General features: G+C 40.6%; 1 protein-coding gene across 3 annotated transcripts in view; it reads left to right on the top strand.

Annotated features, from left to right (window-relative positions):
• Positions 1-18,137, top strand: part of LOC112228317 (septin-8-A) — a 44,299-nt gene that overhangs the window by 18,584 nt on the left and 7,578 nt on the right. For 2 of the 3 annotated variants that reach the window (XM_024393526.2, XM_024393527.2), the window contains exons 5-9: positions 8,383-8,544; positions 9,891-9,987; positions 14,159-14,327; positions 14,825-14,957; positions 17,416-17,585. In XM_024393526.2, coding sequence (XP_024249294.1) covers positions 8,383-8,544; positions 9,891-9,987; positions 14,159-14,327; positions 14,825-14,957; positions 17,416-17,585 — 731 coding nt within the window. Of the gene's footprint in view, positions 1-8,382; positions 8,545-9,890; positions 9,988-14,158; positions 14,328-14,824; positions 14,958-17,415; positions 17,590-18,137 lie in introns of all 3 variants that reach the window. The other variant, XM_042308989.1, reaches the window with a different exon arrangement.

Below are 18,137 nucleotides of genomic sequence, written 5' to 3'. Positions count from 1 at the left end.
GAAAGTTAAATCATTTGGATCAAAATAAACATAATATCAGAGTCTCTCAAATTAACATTAATAGTCGTTTCGTTTCAAATAAAATCTAACTCGCTCCAAAATCTTCTGACATAAGAACAGTCCCAAAATAAATGGTCAAGAGTTTCTGGGTCACAACCACAAAATACACATTTGTTATCAATAGCTATTTAAATCTGTGTATAATAAAGGTCTTTACAGGGTCGATTCTATGAATGAGTTTGTATGATACTTCTTTCACCTTATTAGAAAAACAATATTTAACAGACCACAACAAGGCTTTGTTCCAGTTCACTTGTCCTAGGGCTGCACTCCAGTTCACTTGTCCTAGGGCTGCACTCCAGTTCACTTGTCCTAGGGCTGCACTCCAGTTCACTTGTCCTAGGGCTGCACTCCAGTTTACTTGTCCTAGGGCTGCACTCCAGTTCACTTGTCCTAGGGCTGCACTCCAGTTCACTTGTCCTAGGGCTGCACTCCAGTTCACTTGTCCTAGGGCTGCACTCCAGTTCACTTGTCCTAGGGCTGCACTCCAGTTCACTTGTCCTAGGGCTGCACTCCAGTTCACTTGTCCTAGGGCTGCACTCCAGCTTGTCCTAGGGCTGCACTCCAGTTCACTTGTCCTAGGGCTGCACTCCAGCTCACTTGTCCTAGGGCTGCACTCCAGCTCACTTGTCCTAGGGCTGCACTCCAGTTCACTTGTCCTAGGGCTGCACTCCAGTTCACTTGTCCTAGGGCTGCACTCCAGTATATTTTAGCAGAGGGAATAGCAACATTTTGACTGTTTTCCTTATATATATGTTATTACATTTATAGTTTAAAATGTAAATTCCTTCTACAAAATCCTCAACAGTACTGTTATATCCGCTTTGAGTACTATTCTATTCTCCTAAAAGAAGAATAGCACCTGTAGGGACAGCTCTAACAACAATTTGATACTCCTCAGGAGTGAATTTAACATTGTGTTCTCATGAGTTCTGGATAATCATATAGTTGTCCATCATTATTCAATAATTGTTTATCCCAGATAATGCTGTTGTCAAACCAGTTCTGGAAAAATAGACTTGTTTTTGTATTTTATGTCTCTATTATTCCAGATTGTATACCTATGTGGGGAAAAATGATGTTTGTACATGAGGTTCCAAGTAAGAAATCAAATGTTATTGGTCACATACATGTGTTTAGCAGATGTTAATGCTTGTGAAGTATTTGTTTATGAAAGTTAGCAAGCTTAATAAGAATCTTACCCACATCAAAGTTGCATTTGAGTAAGAATTCTAGACCACCAATCTGTTGGAATGTTAAATTAGGGATTATATTCCAAATGCAATCCTTATTTCTTAAATAGTTTTGTATCCATTTTGATCTTAAAGATTATAGTAGAGGTTTTAATATCCAGAGCATTCAACCCTCCCTCACCTTGGGTTCTACACATTACCACTTTTCTTAAATAATGAGCTTTATTCCTCCATATGAAGTTAAATCATTTAGTATCAACCATTTTAGTTACATCCAAGAGAGGTAAGAACTAATCTGGACAGACCTTCAGATTTGGACAAAAGTACACGTCCAGATAAAGACAGATCTCTTAATAACCAGGAGTTAAATCTCTTTCAAATGTCCTCTACAATAGGAAAGATTTAAGTTGGCCCTTTCTTTCTGATCTTTGCTAAGTTTAATAACAACATATGTAATCACATCTTTTATAGGAATATTACATACTTTGTCACATCTTTTCAACGTAAATGATTCACATTTCCTAATATTCAGAGAGAAACCAGATTTGAAAATATTGACCAACCCCCCCCAAAAAAAAATCAGTCTCAAAAATAAAATAATCTTCAACTGTATCAAAAGCCTTGTAAAAGTTTACACATAAAATAAAGCTATCTTCCATAATGTGCTCATTGTTGTCTATCAAGTCCAATACTAGTAGAATATTATTACCTATATGTCTGCCCTTCATAAAACCAGACTGGGTATCGTCAATGATTAGGTCAAGACCTTTAAGTCTTATTGCAAAAATGGATGCAAAAATGGATGCAAGTAGCGTTCATTAATGTGATTGGTCTCCAATTTTCTAACATCATAGGATCTTTGTTTGGTGTGGGTATTACAGAAAGTGGCCTTGTGTCATAGAAACAGGCAGGAACCCTAAATCAATTGCCTCCTTAAAAATATTAAATATAAATTCAACAATGTCCTCCTGAAAATATTTCTAGATTTCACTAAAGGCCATCATTCCCTGGAGATTTGTTCGCTTAACTTGCTGATTAATTTATTTCTATTAATGAAATAAAAACTGTATTACAAGACTTTTGGAAGTCTTTCTAATTTTGCATAGTCTTTGACAGAGTCTAGAAAGGGAGATATGTCACTAGTAGGACAGGTGAAAAGATGACCATAGAATTCTGAAACCTATTTTGAAATATCTTTGGGGTTTTCATTTTCTTTGCCATCTATATTAAGCTTATGAATAGAGGTAAATTCAGATATATTTTTTTTCTCTCTCTAAATTGCTTATGTGTTTTTTCTTCACCTTCCTCCAACCATCTCCTTCTTGATCTTACAAATGTCCCTTTTACTCTCTCTTCATACATTCAGTCCATTTCTAGTTGTAAAGAAAATAACTGACCAAGGTCCTCCATAGAGATTAGAGAAAGTATTTCAAACTTAAATTCATCTTCCCTCAATCTTAAGTTCAGCAATTGCTTTACCTCTCTTCATGGCTGTTTGTCTTATTTCATACTTCATTAATTCCCAGTATTTCCCATGAGACTTAAATAGATGTGCTTTCCTCCAATTGTCTTGTATAATATCTTTTGCATCCATCTTGATATGATCATCTTTCAACAGTCTACTATTGACTTTCCAATAGCTTCAATTTGCTTTAACTTCAGATCCATTAGTATTTAAAGATAAGAATGTAACTTTATGATCAGTACAAATTGATGGTTCAATGGATACCTTGGCTACAGTGTTATCTAATTAATTATAAATCAACCAGAAGTCAATTCTTGACTGTCTGGACATGTCCTTGTTACTCCAAGTGAAGTCCTTTTTATCAGGATATTTAGAGGGTGGTATGTGTTCGTCACTGTTTTCCAACCGGGTAGGACACATTTTGTATAAAGTTGTTTCGTATGCTAGCTAGTTTTCAACATTGGAGAAAATATGGAGGAAAAATTGTATTCCATTTTGCCAGAAGCGTGCTCTATACACAACATTGAATCAATGAAGGCATTATAACCCCTCTCCTTGAACATTCTATTGAAGAAAATATACATTTTGGTGTGTCTAGCTACAGGCTATGGTACAAGTTTAGTGTATTAAGGGTGGCCGACAGTCTGCGATTTATTGAAAGTGGAGAAATCGTCTGTAATAGTAGTTCTCTGAAGTCAATAATCGAGGATCAGGTTCGTATTCTGAACTCTCAAGGAATTGCCGCCGTTTTCACTGGTCAAAGTGAGAAGGACGAGAAAATTGCCAAGGGTGAATATACGATTGTCTTCCAGGACTCCTGAAACTTTTGTTGGCTCAGAGAAATGGTGAGGCCTACTTCAAACGTCATTGATCCGTGAGCGTCTCATTGGAATGGGTGTCGATGAGGTTCAATGGTGAGTTATTTGTGTGGAACTAAAATGTGTTGAGCATCTTTTTGGCTAAGTTAACTAAAACTGTCTTATCGATATCGGGGGAGAGAGGAGGGGTGATGGAGGTGCAGCTATGTGGTGAGAGCAGGAGAAGGGGATGTGGTTGCAGCTATGTGGGTTGGGGTGGGAGACATGCCTTGTGTTTTTATTGCCATGTGGTGTATGGTAATTATTTGACTTGTAAAACTACTGTCTCATGCGTGAAACCTGCTAATTCTTTGATCAGTTGTGTTTCTGTGCATTTTAGTGTGGATCAATAATGTTGGATCTTTTCTTAAAATAACCCTCCTTCTAAATGAACACACAGGCCACGCTCTACCTTCAACATGACAATGTTGTCATTAAACAAGTATTATTTAGTCCTTTTGACAACTAATGCATATTGTCTTGTTTGTATCCCATTTCCTATAAGGGGGTAAGGCACAGGGGAAGGAGCTTGCTTTTCGGAAGTGGTGGAGAATGGTTGGCGAGCTGCGGTCACTCCTACCAATTCCTGTATTGTGTTTCTAAGGCTATATGGAATAGCATAATGAAGCAGCTGGGCATGCAACAATGTGTTGGGGGTGGTGAACACTGGGCATGCAGCAATGTGTTGGGGGTGGTGAACACTGGGCATGCAGCAATGTGTTGGGGGTGGTGAACACTGGGCATGCACCAATGTGTTGGGGGTGGTGAACACTGGGCATGCACCAATGTGTTGGGGGTGGTGAAAAGTCCTGACAGGGACACCATCAGACAGGCAGTGATGAAAGAAGGTGTCATCTGACCCTGTAGAGATGTTTTCATGGTTGCTCACAAGAGGTGGAGTCAAAGGGGCCTGAAACCCCAAGGACTGTCATACGGTCCTGTTTTTCAGCATTTCCTTGGAGAACTCCAGTGCATCCAGCAGGAGTAGAGGGCAGGCTGGAAAACAGGCTTTTCAACATGTACCACTCAGAGATACCCGAGCACATAAAACTGTGCATCATCGCTGCCTTGGAAGATGAGTCATTTAATCTCAGAGTTGTGATGGCAACTTCTGCACTGGGAATGGGGCTAGACTTTAAGGGGGGGGGAGCCCTGTCTATCATCACCTGTCTATCATCACTGATGTTTTTGGTGATGAACACCTTGAGTGATGATTATTATAACGACTATTCAGTGTTTGGACAGCTTGGAGCTTTTGCAAACATGACTGACATGAGTCCTTTTAGATGCTATGTTGAAAAATACTGTAAGTATTGTCTCGTCTGCTTAAAATACTTTATTGTTGTGGAAACAGGCCCTTTTGCCATTGAGCTGTATGGAATAGTATTATGTATGCCACACACACACACACAGTACATTTTATAATTTAGCTTAAAGATTGGTTCTAATAGTAATTTTCAGTTGGGCCCTATCTAAAGTATAGAGTGGGTCAAGGTGTAACCTGTCACCCATAGTTACTTGTTTATAAACTGTATTTAAAAAAAAAATCTTTCACTTTTCTCCTTCACTTGACTTCAATAAATAATCCAGATTTGGAAACATCAATGCTCAGATGATTGTATGACTTTATTGTAAATTAACTTGTTACTTATTTCATCCAAAAAAAGGCAAATACAACTTTCAAAGTAGAAAAAGTGTGGGCTATCCGGTGTTGGCCCAGAGAATTTGGAAAAGGCTAGGCTATAGCAGTTGTTACTGCTCTGACACGCTTTACACATCACAGCCCGTAAAACGTATTCCTATATACAGTTTTTCAGACAGGAACAACAGGAAGAATGTTAGCTGTACATAAGATTGTAATAAAAGTAATTGCACATCATTAAAATTAAAATAAAAAGGTAGTAATTACACAAATAAATGCAACAAAGATTGTAACGTTATTAAAGTAAATACACGTTTTGTGCATCTACATTGTCATTGGTGACAGTACTACGTGTTTTCTCTCTTCTATTACTTCTCGACTTCTGTGGAATATAACATGATGTCCATTCTAGGGTCTCAGCACTACACCTGAAATCAACTGTCAATGTGTGTGCCTCTGTCTGCGATCCAAACGAGCAAATGGTTTCTTCTTCTCTCGGTTTAAGTTGGGTTTGTGGTAGCTGATCCAAAACACTACATGGTTGATATCCTTAGATCTACTTGAGATTGAGAGCTTTCCACACTCTGGCTAAAGCTCAGTCTTTATCAAATTGCTGCACAAGGTCTGTCTGCTCTCTGACGGTCCTGCTGACTTTTTATGTCAAACTGGACATGGGATGATGTTGGATGAGGTCTTTTGTGAGGCGCACATGGTTTTAGCAGTTCTTGCATCAAATACTTTGGTATTGCTCTAGGCTGATTTACTTGTATTTGTGGTGTGGCTTCCAACCTCACCTGCACACTGTTTCTACCCATTTTTATCTACACTGTTTTGTCTTTTCTGTGGTAAAACAATACAGACGTACTGTAGTTGTGACCTTACATAAAGGGAAAAAAGGTTTTAATATCTGAAATGGTCGTCATGCTTTATGCAACATATTTTCAATAATTAACTTTATTGCTGTACGTCCTACAAGGTGAGCTCAATTTCGAGTCTCATAGCAAAGGGTCTGAATACTTATGTAAATAAGGTATTTCAGTTTTTTTTTTTTTTTTATGCATTTGTTAACATTTCTAAAAACCTGTTCTCGCTTTGTCATTATACACCTATAGATAAACATTTTATTTAAGACATTTTAGAATGAGGCTGTAGAAAAAGGCTAACTTAACAAAATGTAGAAAAAGTCTAGGGGTCTAAAGACTTTCTGAATCCACTGTATAGAAGTTTGGAACCACCAAGACTCAGAGCTGGCCAAACTGAGAAATCGGGGGAGAAGGGCCTTGATCGGGGAGGTGACCAAGAACCCGATGTGTAGATGGTTGCCCTTCTGGAAGGTTCTCCCATCTCTGCAGCACTCCACCAATCAGGCCTTTATGGTAGAGTGGCCGGCCGGAAGCCACTCCTCAGTAAAATGCACATGACAGCCCACTTGGCGGTTGCCAACAGGCACCTAAAGGACTCTCAGACCATGAGAAACAAGATTCTCTGGTCTGATGAAACCAAGATTGAACTCCTTTTCATCAAGTGTCACATCTGGAGGAAACCTGGCACCATCCCTACGGTGAAGCGTGGGTGGCAGCATCATGCTGTGGGAATGTTTTTCAGAGGCAGGGACTGGGAGACTAGTCAGGATAGATGAATGGAGAAATGTAGAGAGATCTGCTCCAGAGCGCTCAGGACCTCAGACTGGGGCGAAGGTTCACCTTCCAACAGGACAACGACCCTAAGCACACAGCCAAGACAATGCAGCAGTAGCTTCGGGACAAGTCTCAATGTCCTTCGGTGGCCCAGCCAGAGCCTGGACTTGAACCCGATCTAACATCTCTGGAGAGTCCTGAAAATAGCTGTGCTGTGACGCTCCCCATCCAACCTGACAGAGCTTGAGAGGATCTGCAGAGAAGAATGGGAGAAACTCCCCAAATACAGGTGTTCCAAGCTTGTAACGTAATACCCAAGAAGACTCGGCTGTAATCGCTGCCAAAGGTGCTTCAACAAAGTACTGAGTAAAGGGTCATAATACTTTATGTAAATGTGATATATTTTTATTTATTATTTTAATACGTTTTCTAAAATGTCTAAACCTGTTTTTGCTTTATCATTATCATTATGGGCTATTGTGTGTAGATTGTATATTTTTAGTCCATTTTAGGATAAGGCTGTAACCTAAACAAAATGTGTAAAACGTTCAGGGGGTCTGAATACTTTCCGAATGCACTGTATACTGTGTATATAACATTTAGTTTTTTTAAACAGTATTGAAAATCATACGGTCTGTATTTTTAAATACCCCTGTATAAATCTGGATATCGCCCAAGTCTAGGCCAACAGCATGGCAGCTTACCTCAGCCAACAGCATGGCTCTATCGCTCTCTGAGCTGTCACTAATGAGCCTTTTCACAGGGGACACAGGGCAGACTGAAAATCAGCCTATATGTCTATGATGTAAAGCAGACAGGCAATGGGGTTTAACTTATACTTCCATAAAGACTATTGAGGTAGAATGTTGACAGGTTCACAGCACTGAGGGACCAACACCTAAATATAGTATTGTAAGGTGGTCTGGTTTAGGGATGAGATGAGCATCTGCTGTTTTACCTCAATAGACATTGTGTAAAGGACGGAGGCATCTATGCAAAACAACCATGACATCTGTTTTGTAGCAAAATGATGCTGAATGGTTACATCGAACAAGGCCTCCTTTTTGACCCTAACAAATTGTCTCTCATCACCTCCTGGCTATAGGACGTCAGTGATTTTAATCTATGATAATTATCTACATCGTCCCAGTACTCTGAGGAGCCAAAGCAATACTGTCATATGAATGTGTTTATTTTCCCATCTGTTTTAGTGCTGAGATGGGACCCCGGTCAGTTTGTTTTCTTAATTGCTGTTTGTTTTATTGTTCTGTGTGGGTTTGACTGAGATCAACCTGTCGTGGTTTGCTTATGGCGACATTCAGTACTTCAAGTATTTGTTGATGATACTCTGACAAATTCAGATTCTCTGGTATGCATTGATCTTTAATTTTAAGATACAATCGCCATGAAACCTTTGTTAAATCATAGCAGAATTTCTAAAGATGTACAATTTGTAGAAAAACCTAAAAAGCAAACCAGATGGAGTTTATCCTAATGGCCAGAATGCTCTCCTTTCTCTCCTTTTTAGGTGAATATAATCCCCATCATCGCTAAAGCCGATACAATCTCCAAGAGCGAGCTCCATAAATTCAAGATTAAAATCATGAGTGAGCTGGTGAGCAACGGAGTGCAGATCTATCAGTTCCCCACAGATGACCACGCAGTCACAGAGATCAACTCCTCCATGAATGTGAGTCACTCACTGTTTTTCCCTCACTATAGGTGGTTTTAATATATGGTTTTATGGTTTTAATAGCTGCACATAGTTTCCTCCCTTTGAAACTTCCTCTGTGTACCGCATTGATGGAGAATTGGTAGAGCAGCAAATCAGTTGATCTGGTCTGTCTGGCCTGTCTAGTGTCTACGGGACCCACCCTATAGCTCTGTGTTCAGGCTAGATGGCCTCATTACCTGGGCTCTAGACAGTTTTGGCTTACCACTTCATTCTTGAGGTTGCTTTGATGAATGTGTTTTTCTCATGATGTAGGATCTCACTGGCCAGAGTAATTCTGGGAGAAATACAGAACCATGTTATTAATCAGGCCAACAAGACATGCCTCTAAATACTGCTGGCCAGATGTTAAACACAGCCCATGTCAACACTGTTTTGGCCTAGAGTTATTCTTGTGTTGTCTATGGCAACGTTGTTACAACCAAAGTTGTATTCTAAATTAAACATTCATATTTTCTCTCCTGTTGTCTTTTTCCTCTCTTCCATGGCTGTCTGTCTAAGCAGTTACACCTGCTAGTAAACATGGCCATCTTGCCTGTCGAGTGGCGCAGTGGTCTAAGGCACTGCATCGCAGTGTTAGCTGTGCCACTAGAGATCCAATCGAGTCCAGGCTCTGTCACAAACGGCCACGACCAGGAGACCCATGGGGCGGCGCACAATTTGGCCCAGCGTCGTCCTGGGGAGGGTTTGGCTGGCAGGGATGTTACTGTCCCATTGCACACTAGCGACTCCTGTGGTGGGCTGGGCGCAATGCACGCTGACACGTTTGCCAGGCCGGGCACAATGCACGCTGACACGTTTGCCAGGCCGGGCACAATGCACGCTGACACGTTTGCCAGGCCGGGCACAATGCACGCTGACACGTTTGCCAGGCCGGGCACAATGCACGCTGACACGTTTGCCAGGCCGGGCACAATGCACGCTGAACCGTTTGCCAGGTGTACTGTGTTTCCTCCCACACATTGGTGCAGCTGGCTTCCGGGTAAAGCGGGTATTGTGTCAAGAAGTAGTGCAGCTTGGCTGGGTTGTGTTTCGAAGGACGCACGGCTCTCGACCTTCGCCTCTCCCGATTCCGAACAGGAGTTGTAGCGATGGGACAGGACTGTAACTACCAATTGGATACCACGAAATTGGGGAGAAAAAGGGGTAAAAAATTCCAAACATCTCCATCTGTCTAAGCAGTTAGACCTGCCTAATAAATATGTTGACTAAGCTGTAAGGAAGGAGTGTAACCTGTGTGAGAGACAGATTGTTGTTTGAAAGCAGCTTTTGGTCAGAGCTGTTGACCTTTTGAACTCCTTCAGGCTCACCTTCCCTTCGCTGTGGTGGGGAGCGTCGAGGAGGTTAAAGTGGGAAACAAAACGGTGAGGGCCAGGCAGTACCCCTGGGGAGTAGTACAAGGTGAGTATCTCCTCTTTCTGTACCTCTTGGCTCTTCTTTCCATTTCAGGAGAGAACTGCTTGCTCAGACAGATTCCCTAGTGTGTTGGGGAAATGGCATAGGCCGATGAATGCACTATTGGTAGTATTACTACAGGGACACTGCTACAGTACATTGTTTGCTTTGTTTATAGACCTTCAGCTGTGGTTGACAGGGACTCTAAACGTTATAATTAGATTATGTCACAGAGCACTGCTGGTAGAATATTTTAACCCAGCTGGGAGTTTTCAGATTCAGAACGGTCTCTCCATTATCCTGTGCCCATTGTTTCCATTCCCCAATCCTCCCAGGACAGTGGTTTAGTTTTATTTATAAACCCGGTCTTGTAGGAGAGCATTCCAATCAGTCGTTCCATGACGCCCGCCAACTGATTGTTCAAAAATTGTTTCTGTAGTTAGAATCAAGTAAGATTGGCATTCCTAGAAACATTATTTTGTTGAAATGTAGTTTTATATCAGAGAAATTAGGCTAATTGAATGCACCCATATAATATTCAATAAATATAGTACAAAACATCTGATTTGGACTCAACTGTTTCCTACCAATGAATAAGACATTAGGAATCCATTTTTTTGTGAAAAGCCACCCACGTACACCCCACACCCCATGCCAATCCCACCTCAACAACCAGTACACAGTATCAGTTCTCTGTTTGACAAGTATGAAGCTGCAGCTTGGAGTATTGCTTCTCCTTACTATGTAATGTATTCCCTGTGAATCTGGTGATGTATCCCCCCCACTGAAATTAGTAATTAAAATCACTTGCATTATTTACCATAAAGTAGTGTGAAAGTAACAGGTTTTGACCACTAGATGCCAATGTTCCTGCTATACCTGCTACACTCGTTTATCTATTTTGCTTGTCTCTTGTGTTTTATTAAATAAATCACAATTTTCTTTGCAACTTTGGGTAGAAAACCAATAGATTTGGATCATGATGAAAAGAAATGGTGTGGTCATCCTCAATTCAAGCCAGTCCTCCATGAAAGTAATTCCGTATGTCCTCCTTTCACGCTTAAACTGTCCAAGAAACGGCCCCTTTTGTGTGTGATTTATTCCCTTCAAAAAAGTTATTGATTAGCTACTGTTAGGCCATTCCTGGAAAACAAGCAAACCATTAGGCTACAGCAGTTCTAATGGTTTAAATGTTATGAATTTCAATGGTAAACGTCCCCCACAGACACACACACACACACACACTGTTTAGTGTTTCATAATGGTAATGGTATTGGGTTAAATGATAAATGTCACTATTCACCAAACATATAGAGCTATTTCCTGATCATTTTATTGAAAAACTCAAGACCATGCAATCAATTATTTTAAGGTTGTCACAACATTTTAGTCCTTAGCCTATTTCTCCATCAAAGTGTTGAGCTTGTAGGAAAAGTCTTCATATGACAATTGCATAGGGATAGCCATCTCAGAGAGCAGCCACTTGTTGGATTATTCAAGTAGAGTTGAGTTGGGTTGAAGCATCAGGTTGCTATTAGGACAAACTGAATTGCTTTCATGGATGACTGGCTTGAATTGTAACCCTAACCCTTTTCTACAAGTTGAAAAGGAAATGTTGTGATCTATTTAATAAACACAAGTGTGGCGGTATAGCAGGACAGCGGCATCTAGTGATTAAAACCTGGTCCTTTCAAATTACCGTAAAACTTCAATTAAACGCTGAGGCTCAAATAGCCGCCTACAGTATCCCTTTAAATAGCCGTGCAACGGCACACATTTCAGAAAATAAAAGCCTGTTTCAAATAAACACAGTCTAAATGAAGTGTTTATGAAGTTACCATGAATTTTTTATGAGGTATAATGGTTACTGAATTATTTAATGTAATAAATAATAATAATGACAAAAATATTATGGCTATCATCCGTTGGTTTTTATCGCCAGTAAGAACTGGTCCTTGCTATCCGGGATCCTTGGGACATCCTTACCCCCCATTTTGAAGTTGAAAATGTAAATGGTTAGGTAAGAGTTAAGGTTAGGTTTAGGGTAAGGCCATGGGGTCAGGGTTTAGGGTAGGGATGTCCCAAGGATCCTGGATAGCACTAACCAGTAAGAAAAAGCTAGCCAATGGTTGCTAACAGCAAGCAAAAAAATAGTCAACAGCTTTGGGAGTACAGACCCCCAGAAAGTGTTAGTTCGCCCTCTAGTGGCGAAAGAAAGATCGCCAAACATGCACAGTCAGGAGAATAATTATTCTGTCAAGGAAAAAATTGTATTATTCTGAAATGGAGGCATGCTAATACAAAAGAAACGTGACAATGTGTAAAGAAGACATTGATTAAAATGTTGGAAGTGAATGCTGGAATTGAACAGTTAACTATGCAAATGAGCAAAATATGTGTGCATTAAGGAAATAGACGCCAAGCTTAAATAGAAGCCGGTCTCTAAGCGCCTTTTGTGTTCAGTGATTTAGGCAACACCGGGGCTATTAATTTAAGTTTTACGGTACTTTATTTAAGTTTTACTTTTTTACCAGGGGAAAAGAACATCACCAGATTCACAAGGAATACATTACATAGTATGGAGATGCAATACTCCAAGCCACAGCTTCATTATACTTGTCAAACATGGAGAACTGATACTGTATACTGGTTGTAGGTGTAGGATTGGTGTGGAGGGTCTGGTCCGTGGGTGGCTTTTGACTCACCCCAAAAATGTGATTTTAATTGCTAATTTCAGTGGGAAGGATACATCACCAGATTCACAGGGAATACATTACATGGTAAGGAGAAGCAATACTCCAAGCCGCAGCTTCATACTTGTCAAACAGAGAACTGATACTGCATACTGGTTGTTGAGGTGGGATTGACATGGAGTGTGGGGGGGTACGTGGGTGTCTTTTGACAAAAAATTGATTCCTAATGTCTTACTCATTGGTAGGAAGAAGTTTGGTCCAATTTGGATGTTGGTACTATATTTATTGAATATTATCTGAATCCTATAAATTCAAATGGCCAATTCAGGAGCAATCAATTAACTTAAATTTTCAAATAATATTTGAACAAAATAACGTTTCACGAATGCTATGTTGTGTTTACTTGATTGAATCTCCGTCGCTAAGATAGTCAGTTTTAGTCCGAACCCCCTACCCCATAGAAAAACTGTTTTGATTGTTTTCCTAAGTCATTTGTGGGTTATTATAACCCAGAAACAGAGAAAGTCTTTACAAAAACAAAAATGACTTTTGAGGGCTTTTCCTAATCTCACCCCAGGATCTCACTGCTGTTTTTTGTGACGCCCAGACGACTATGACAGATAGCAGACCGCTGGTATTTCTTCCCTCCCAGCTATTTCTGTACAGTGTGTGTAATGTGTGAATCCCCTGCCCTGGCGGTTCAGGATTTCTGGGGGCTTTGGGCAGGGGTCATCACCTCAGATCTCAGCGGGGAGAGTTTACCAGAGAGGTTGTTAGATGCCAGATGTCAACCATTTTTCCTCCTCAAATTCTTCAAAGTATTGTTCATTTGTTTGTGTGTCATTTCTCCCTCAAACAGTATTTTCACAGTCTCTGTTTACTGAAGGATGTTTTACCCTCACGGTGTAGTGGCTATCATGTGGAATGTAATCATGTTCCGTGCGAAATGCCTCTCTAATTGGCACTATTTTTAGCAACATCCTTACATCCAGCACAGCGCTCACAGCTGGGGTTGATATTTAGTTCCACTATATCCTACAGTATACCACTGTAGCCCATGTGCTCCCTCTGGTCTTCTCCAGGGCAAATTCTTCCCCACTTATGTCAGTCAGAAAGCAGGAAATGCTTCCTGTTCCAGTCCACACAATGGGATGCATGAGAGAGCTTTTTCTCAGAGAGTTAGTGGAACATAAACATCCAGAAGTGTAATAATTAATGTACACTACCCTCTAGCTTAAGGGGGGGGGGCACACTTCGCCGGGCACTTCAATCCGGCCCGCGAGACATTAATAAAAACAAATATATTTTTGTCTCCCTTTTTTCTCCCCAATTTCGTGGTATCCAATTGGTAGTTAGTCTTGTCTTATCGCTGCAACTCCCGTACAGATTTGGGAGAGGCGAAGGTCAAGAGCCATGTGTCCCCCGAAAGACATTAGTAACATAGGCTCATTGACATTGTATTGTCTCTGTGCTGTCCCGTCCAGTGGAGAACGAGAGCCACTGTGACTTTGTGAAGCTGCGTGAGATGCTGATCAGGGTGAACATGGAGGATCTGAGAGAGCAGACTCATGCCCGCCACTACGAGCTCTACCGCCGCTGCAAACTGGAGGAGATGGGATTCACAGATACAGACCCCGACTGTCAGCCGTTCAGGTGAGGCAGCGAGGCTGAGAACAGAACACACAAACAAAAATCAAATCAAATGTTATTGGTCACATACACATGGTTAGCAGATGTTAATGCGAGTGTAGCAAAATGCTTGTGCTTCTAGTTCTTGACAGTGCAGTAATATCTAACAATTCACCAACAACTACCTAATACACACACATCTAAAGGGGTAAATGAGAATATGTACATATAAGTATATGGATGAGCGATGTCTGAGCGGCATAGGCAAGGTGCAATAGATGGTCTAAAATACAGAATATACATGTGATGTAAGATATGTAAACATTATTAAAGTGGCATTATTTAAAGTGGCATTGTTTAAAGTAACTAGTGATCCATTTATTAAAGTGTCCAGTGATTGGGTCTCAATGTAGGCAGCAGCCTCTCTGAGATGGTGATTAATGTTTAGCAGTCTGATGGCCTTGAAATTGAAAAACAGATATAGTAATCCATTTCTCTTTCTCTCTCTTCCCTGTCCACAGTCTCCAGGAGACCTATGAGGCCAAGAGGAAAGAGTTCATGGGAGACCTGCAGAAGAAAGAGGAGGAGATGCGACAGATGTTTGTCAACAAAGTGAAGGAGACTGAGGCAGAGCTGAAAGAGAAGGAGAGAGAGGTGAGGGTGTAGCTGCTGGCTGGGAATGGGGGATTGTGGGTGGGGGGTGAAGTATTTCAGTAAATGGGTTTGCTGTCTTATTGAGGATTCAGTTCCATATACTGTAAATATGTCAGTGGTGTGCATACAGGTAACTGCCAAAAATAATGGGAACATTATTTTGGCAGTAAATGAGGGATACAAAGAATATTGAAAGCAGTTGTGTGGTTCCTGAGTTAAGTAATTAACATACCATCATGCTTAGGGTCATGTATAAAAATGCTGGGTAGGCCATTATTTTGGTCATCATGGCTATGCCCCCATCCACAGGGCACGAGTGGTCACTGAATTTTTTGATGAGCATGAAAACGATGTAAACCATATGCCATGGACATCACAGTCACCAGATCTCAAACCAATTGAACACTTATGAGAGATACTGGAGGGGCACCTGAGACAGCGGCAGCTGAAACCACCATCAACAAAAACACAAAATTATGGAATTTATTGTGTAAGAATCCCCCCAATAGAGTTCCAGACACTTGTAGAATGTATGGTAAGATACATTGAAGCTGTGGTGGCCAAATGTCCCATTAAGAAACTTTATGTTGGTGTTTCCTTTATTTAGTCAGTTACATGTAGATAAGGTGAGCTTGACATTGAAACCTACAGAGCCTTCAGAAAGTATTTACACCTCTTGACTTTTTCCACGTTTTGTTGTTACAGCCTGAATTTGAAGTTTATTAAATTGAGATTTGGTGTCACTGATCTACACACAACAGCCCATAACGTCAAAGTGGAATTGTGTTTTTAGAAATGTTTATAAATTAATAAAAAATGAAAAGCTGGAATGTCTTTGCTTAACAAGTCACATAAGTAGCTTGGACTCGCTATTAGGGGCAGCAGGTAGCCTAGTGGTTAGAGCATTGGGCCAGTAACCGAAAGGTTGCTGGATCAAATCCCCAAGATGATAAGGTCAAATTCTGTCGCTCTGCCCCTGAACAAGGCAGCTACTGTTCCCCCGGAGGGCCGTCATTGTAAATAGAAATTTGTTCTTAACTGTTTTTCCTAGTTAAATAAAGAGTACATTTAAAAAATTATAATAATTAAAAATAAAATTTGAATGTCTACCTCATCTCTGTAACCCACACATATGTAAGGTCGAGCAGTGAGTGGTTCGCAAAGAAGGTCACCAATTGGTAGATGGGTCAAAAATAAAATAAGACATTGACTATCCTTCTGTGCATGGTGAAGTTGTCAATTACACTTTGGATGGTATATAAATACACCCAGTCACTACAAAGATACAGGCGTCGTTCCTAACTCAGTTTCCAGAGTGGAAGGAAACTGCTCAGGGATTTCACCATGAGGCCAATGGTGACTTTAAAACAGTTACAGAGTTTAATGGCTGTGATAGGAGAGAACTGAGGATGGATCAACAACATTGAAGGAAGCCTGTACAGAACACACATATTCTAAAACATGCATCCTGTTTGCAATAAGACACTAAAGTAATACTGCAAAAAATGTGGCCAAATAAATGAACTTTTTGTCCTGAATAAAAAGCGTTATGTTTGTGGGGTCCCGAGTGGTGCAGTGATTCCTGGTTTGATTCCAGAACCGGCTGTGATTGGGAGTCCCATGATACGGTGGACAATTGGCCCAGCGTTGTCCAGTTTAGGGTTTGGCCGGGGTAGACCATCATTGTAAATAAGAATCTGTTCTTAACTGACTTGCCTAGTTAAATAAAGGTTTAAAAAAAGGACAAGTTTTTTTGAGGATTAAAAGAAACGGAAAAAATCAGGCAGGTAAAATCCTAGAGGAAAACCTGGTTCAGTCTGCTTTCCAACAGACACGGTGAGACATTCATCTTTCAGCAGGACAATGACCTAAAACTCAAGGCCAAATATACACTGGAGTTGCTTACCAAGATGTCATTGAATGTTCCTCAATGGCCTAGTTAGTTTTGACTTAAATCGTCTTGAAAATCTATGGCAAGACTTGAGAATGGTTTTCTAGCAATGATCAACAACCAACTTGACCGAGCATGAATACTTTTTTAAAGAATTATGGGCAAATATTGTACAATCCAGTGGTGCAAAGCTCTTAAAGATGTACAGCTGTAATTGCAGCCAAATGTGATTTTAACATGTCTTGACTCAGGAGGTTGAATATGTATCTAATCAAGATATGAGTGTTTTATTTTCTGTTAGTAAAAAATGTTCTGCCACTTTGACATTAGAGTATTTTGTGTAGATCGTTGATTAAAAAAAAGTACATTAAATCCATTTTAATCACACTTTGTAACACAGGAAAATGTGGAAAAAGTCAAGGGGTGTGAATACTTTCTGAAGGCACTGTACATACAGTAAAATGTAACAAGGCATGTTTATACCTGTGCAGAACTTTCAATATGTGATTGGATTGTGGATCAAGTTTTAGCTCTTGGCCTGATAGCATATCTTTCTGCCGCTATCAGTTACACAACAAGTTTGAGCAGCTGAAGCACATGCACCAGGAGGAGAAGAGGAAGGTGGAGGAGAAGAGGCGAGACCTGGAGGAGGAAATGAACGCCTTCAACCGCAGGAAAGTGGCAGCTGAGACATTGTCCTTAGCCCAGCCACTCAAGAAGGACAAGGACAAAAAAAAGTAAGTGCTTTCCATTCATCTCTTTTCATCTCCCTCTCTCTCCCTATATTCCTCCCAAACCTCAACCTCTCTTACGTTAGGTTTAGCTTTCACTCCCTTTTTCCCCAAGAGGAGTGAATTGAGATCGCAGGGAGTAGTGGATTGACTTAAACTATGTGAGAAGCAGAAGCTGTAAAGAGATGGCTGAGTCCGTGTCCTGATCATATGTGGTATTCTTCTCTGCTCCCCCTAAGTTCCATACCAGGGTGCAGTGTTTATTGTATACTGAAATAGAGTTATGTGAATATGAGCAGACATGGAAAATACCTCAACTCTGCAGCTCCTGGTTGGAGAGGCAGGTTCTCTGTGAGGCAACATCTAGTAGTGGATAATACACTGTGGTGTACCTAATAAACTGGGTACTGAGTTTATATACAAGTATGTGGACTTCCTTTCAAATTAATGGATTCTGCTATGTCAGCCACACCAGTTGCTGACAGCTGTATAGAATCTAGCACACAGCCATAGCTAAACATTGGCAGTAGAATGGCCTGTGCTGAAGAGCTCAGTGAC

This window comes from Oncorhynchus tshawytscha, linkage group LG30 (assembly GCF_018296145.1).
Source record: "Oncorhynchus tshawytscha isolate Ot180627B linkage group LG30, Otsh_v2.0, whole genome shotgun sequence".
NCBI classification, from domain to species: Eukaryota; Metazoa; Chordata; class Actinopteri; order Salmoniformes; family Salmonidae; genus Oncorhynchus; species Oncorhynchus tshawytscha.
The sequence above is the reverse complement of the archived record's forward strand: the minus strand, read 5'-3'. Positions and strand labels throughout refer to the sequence as shown.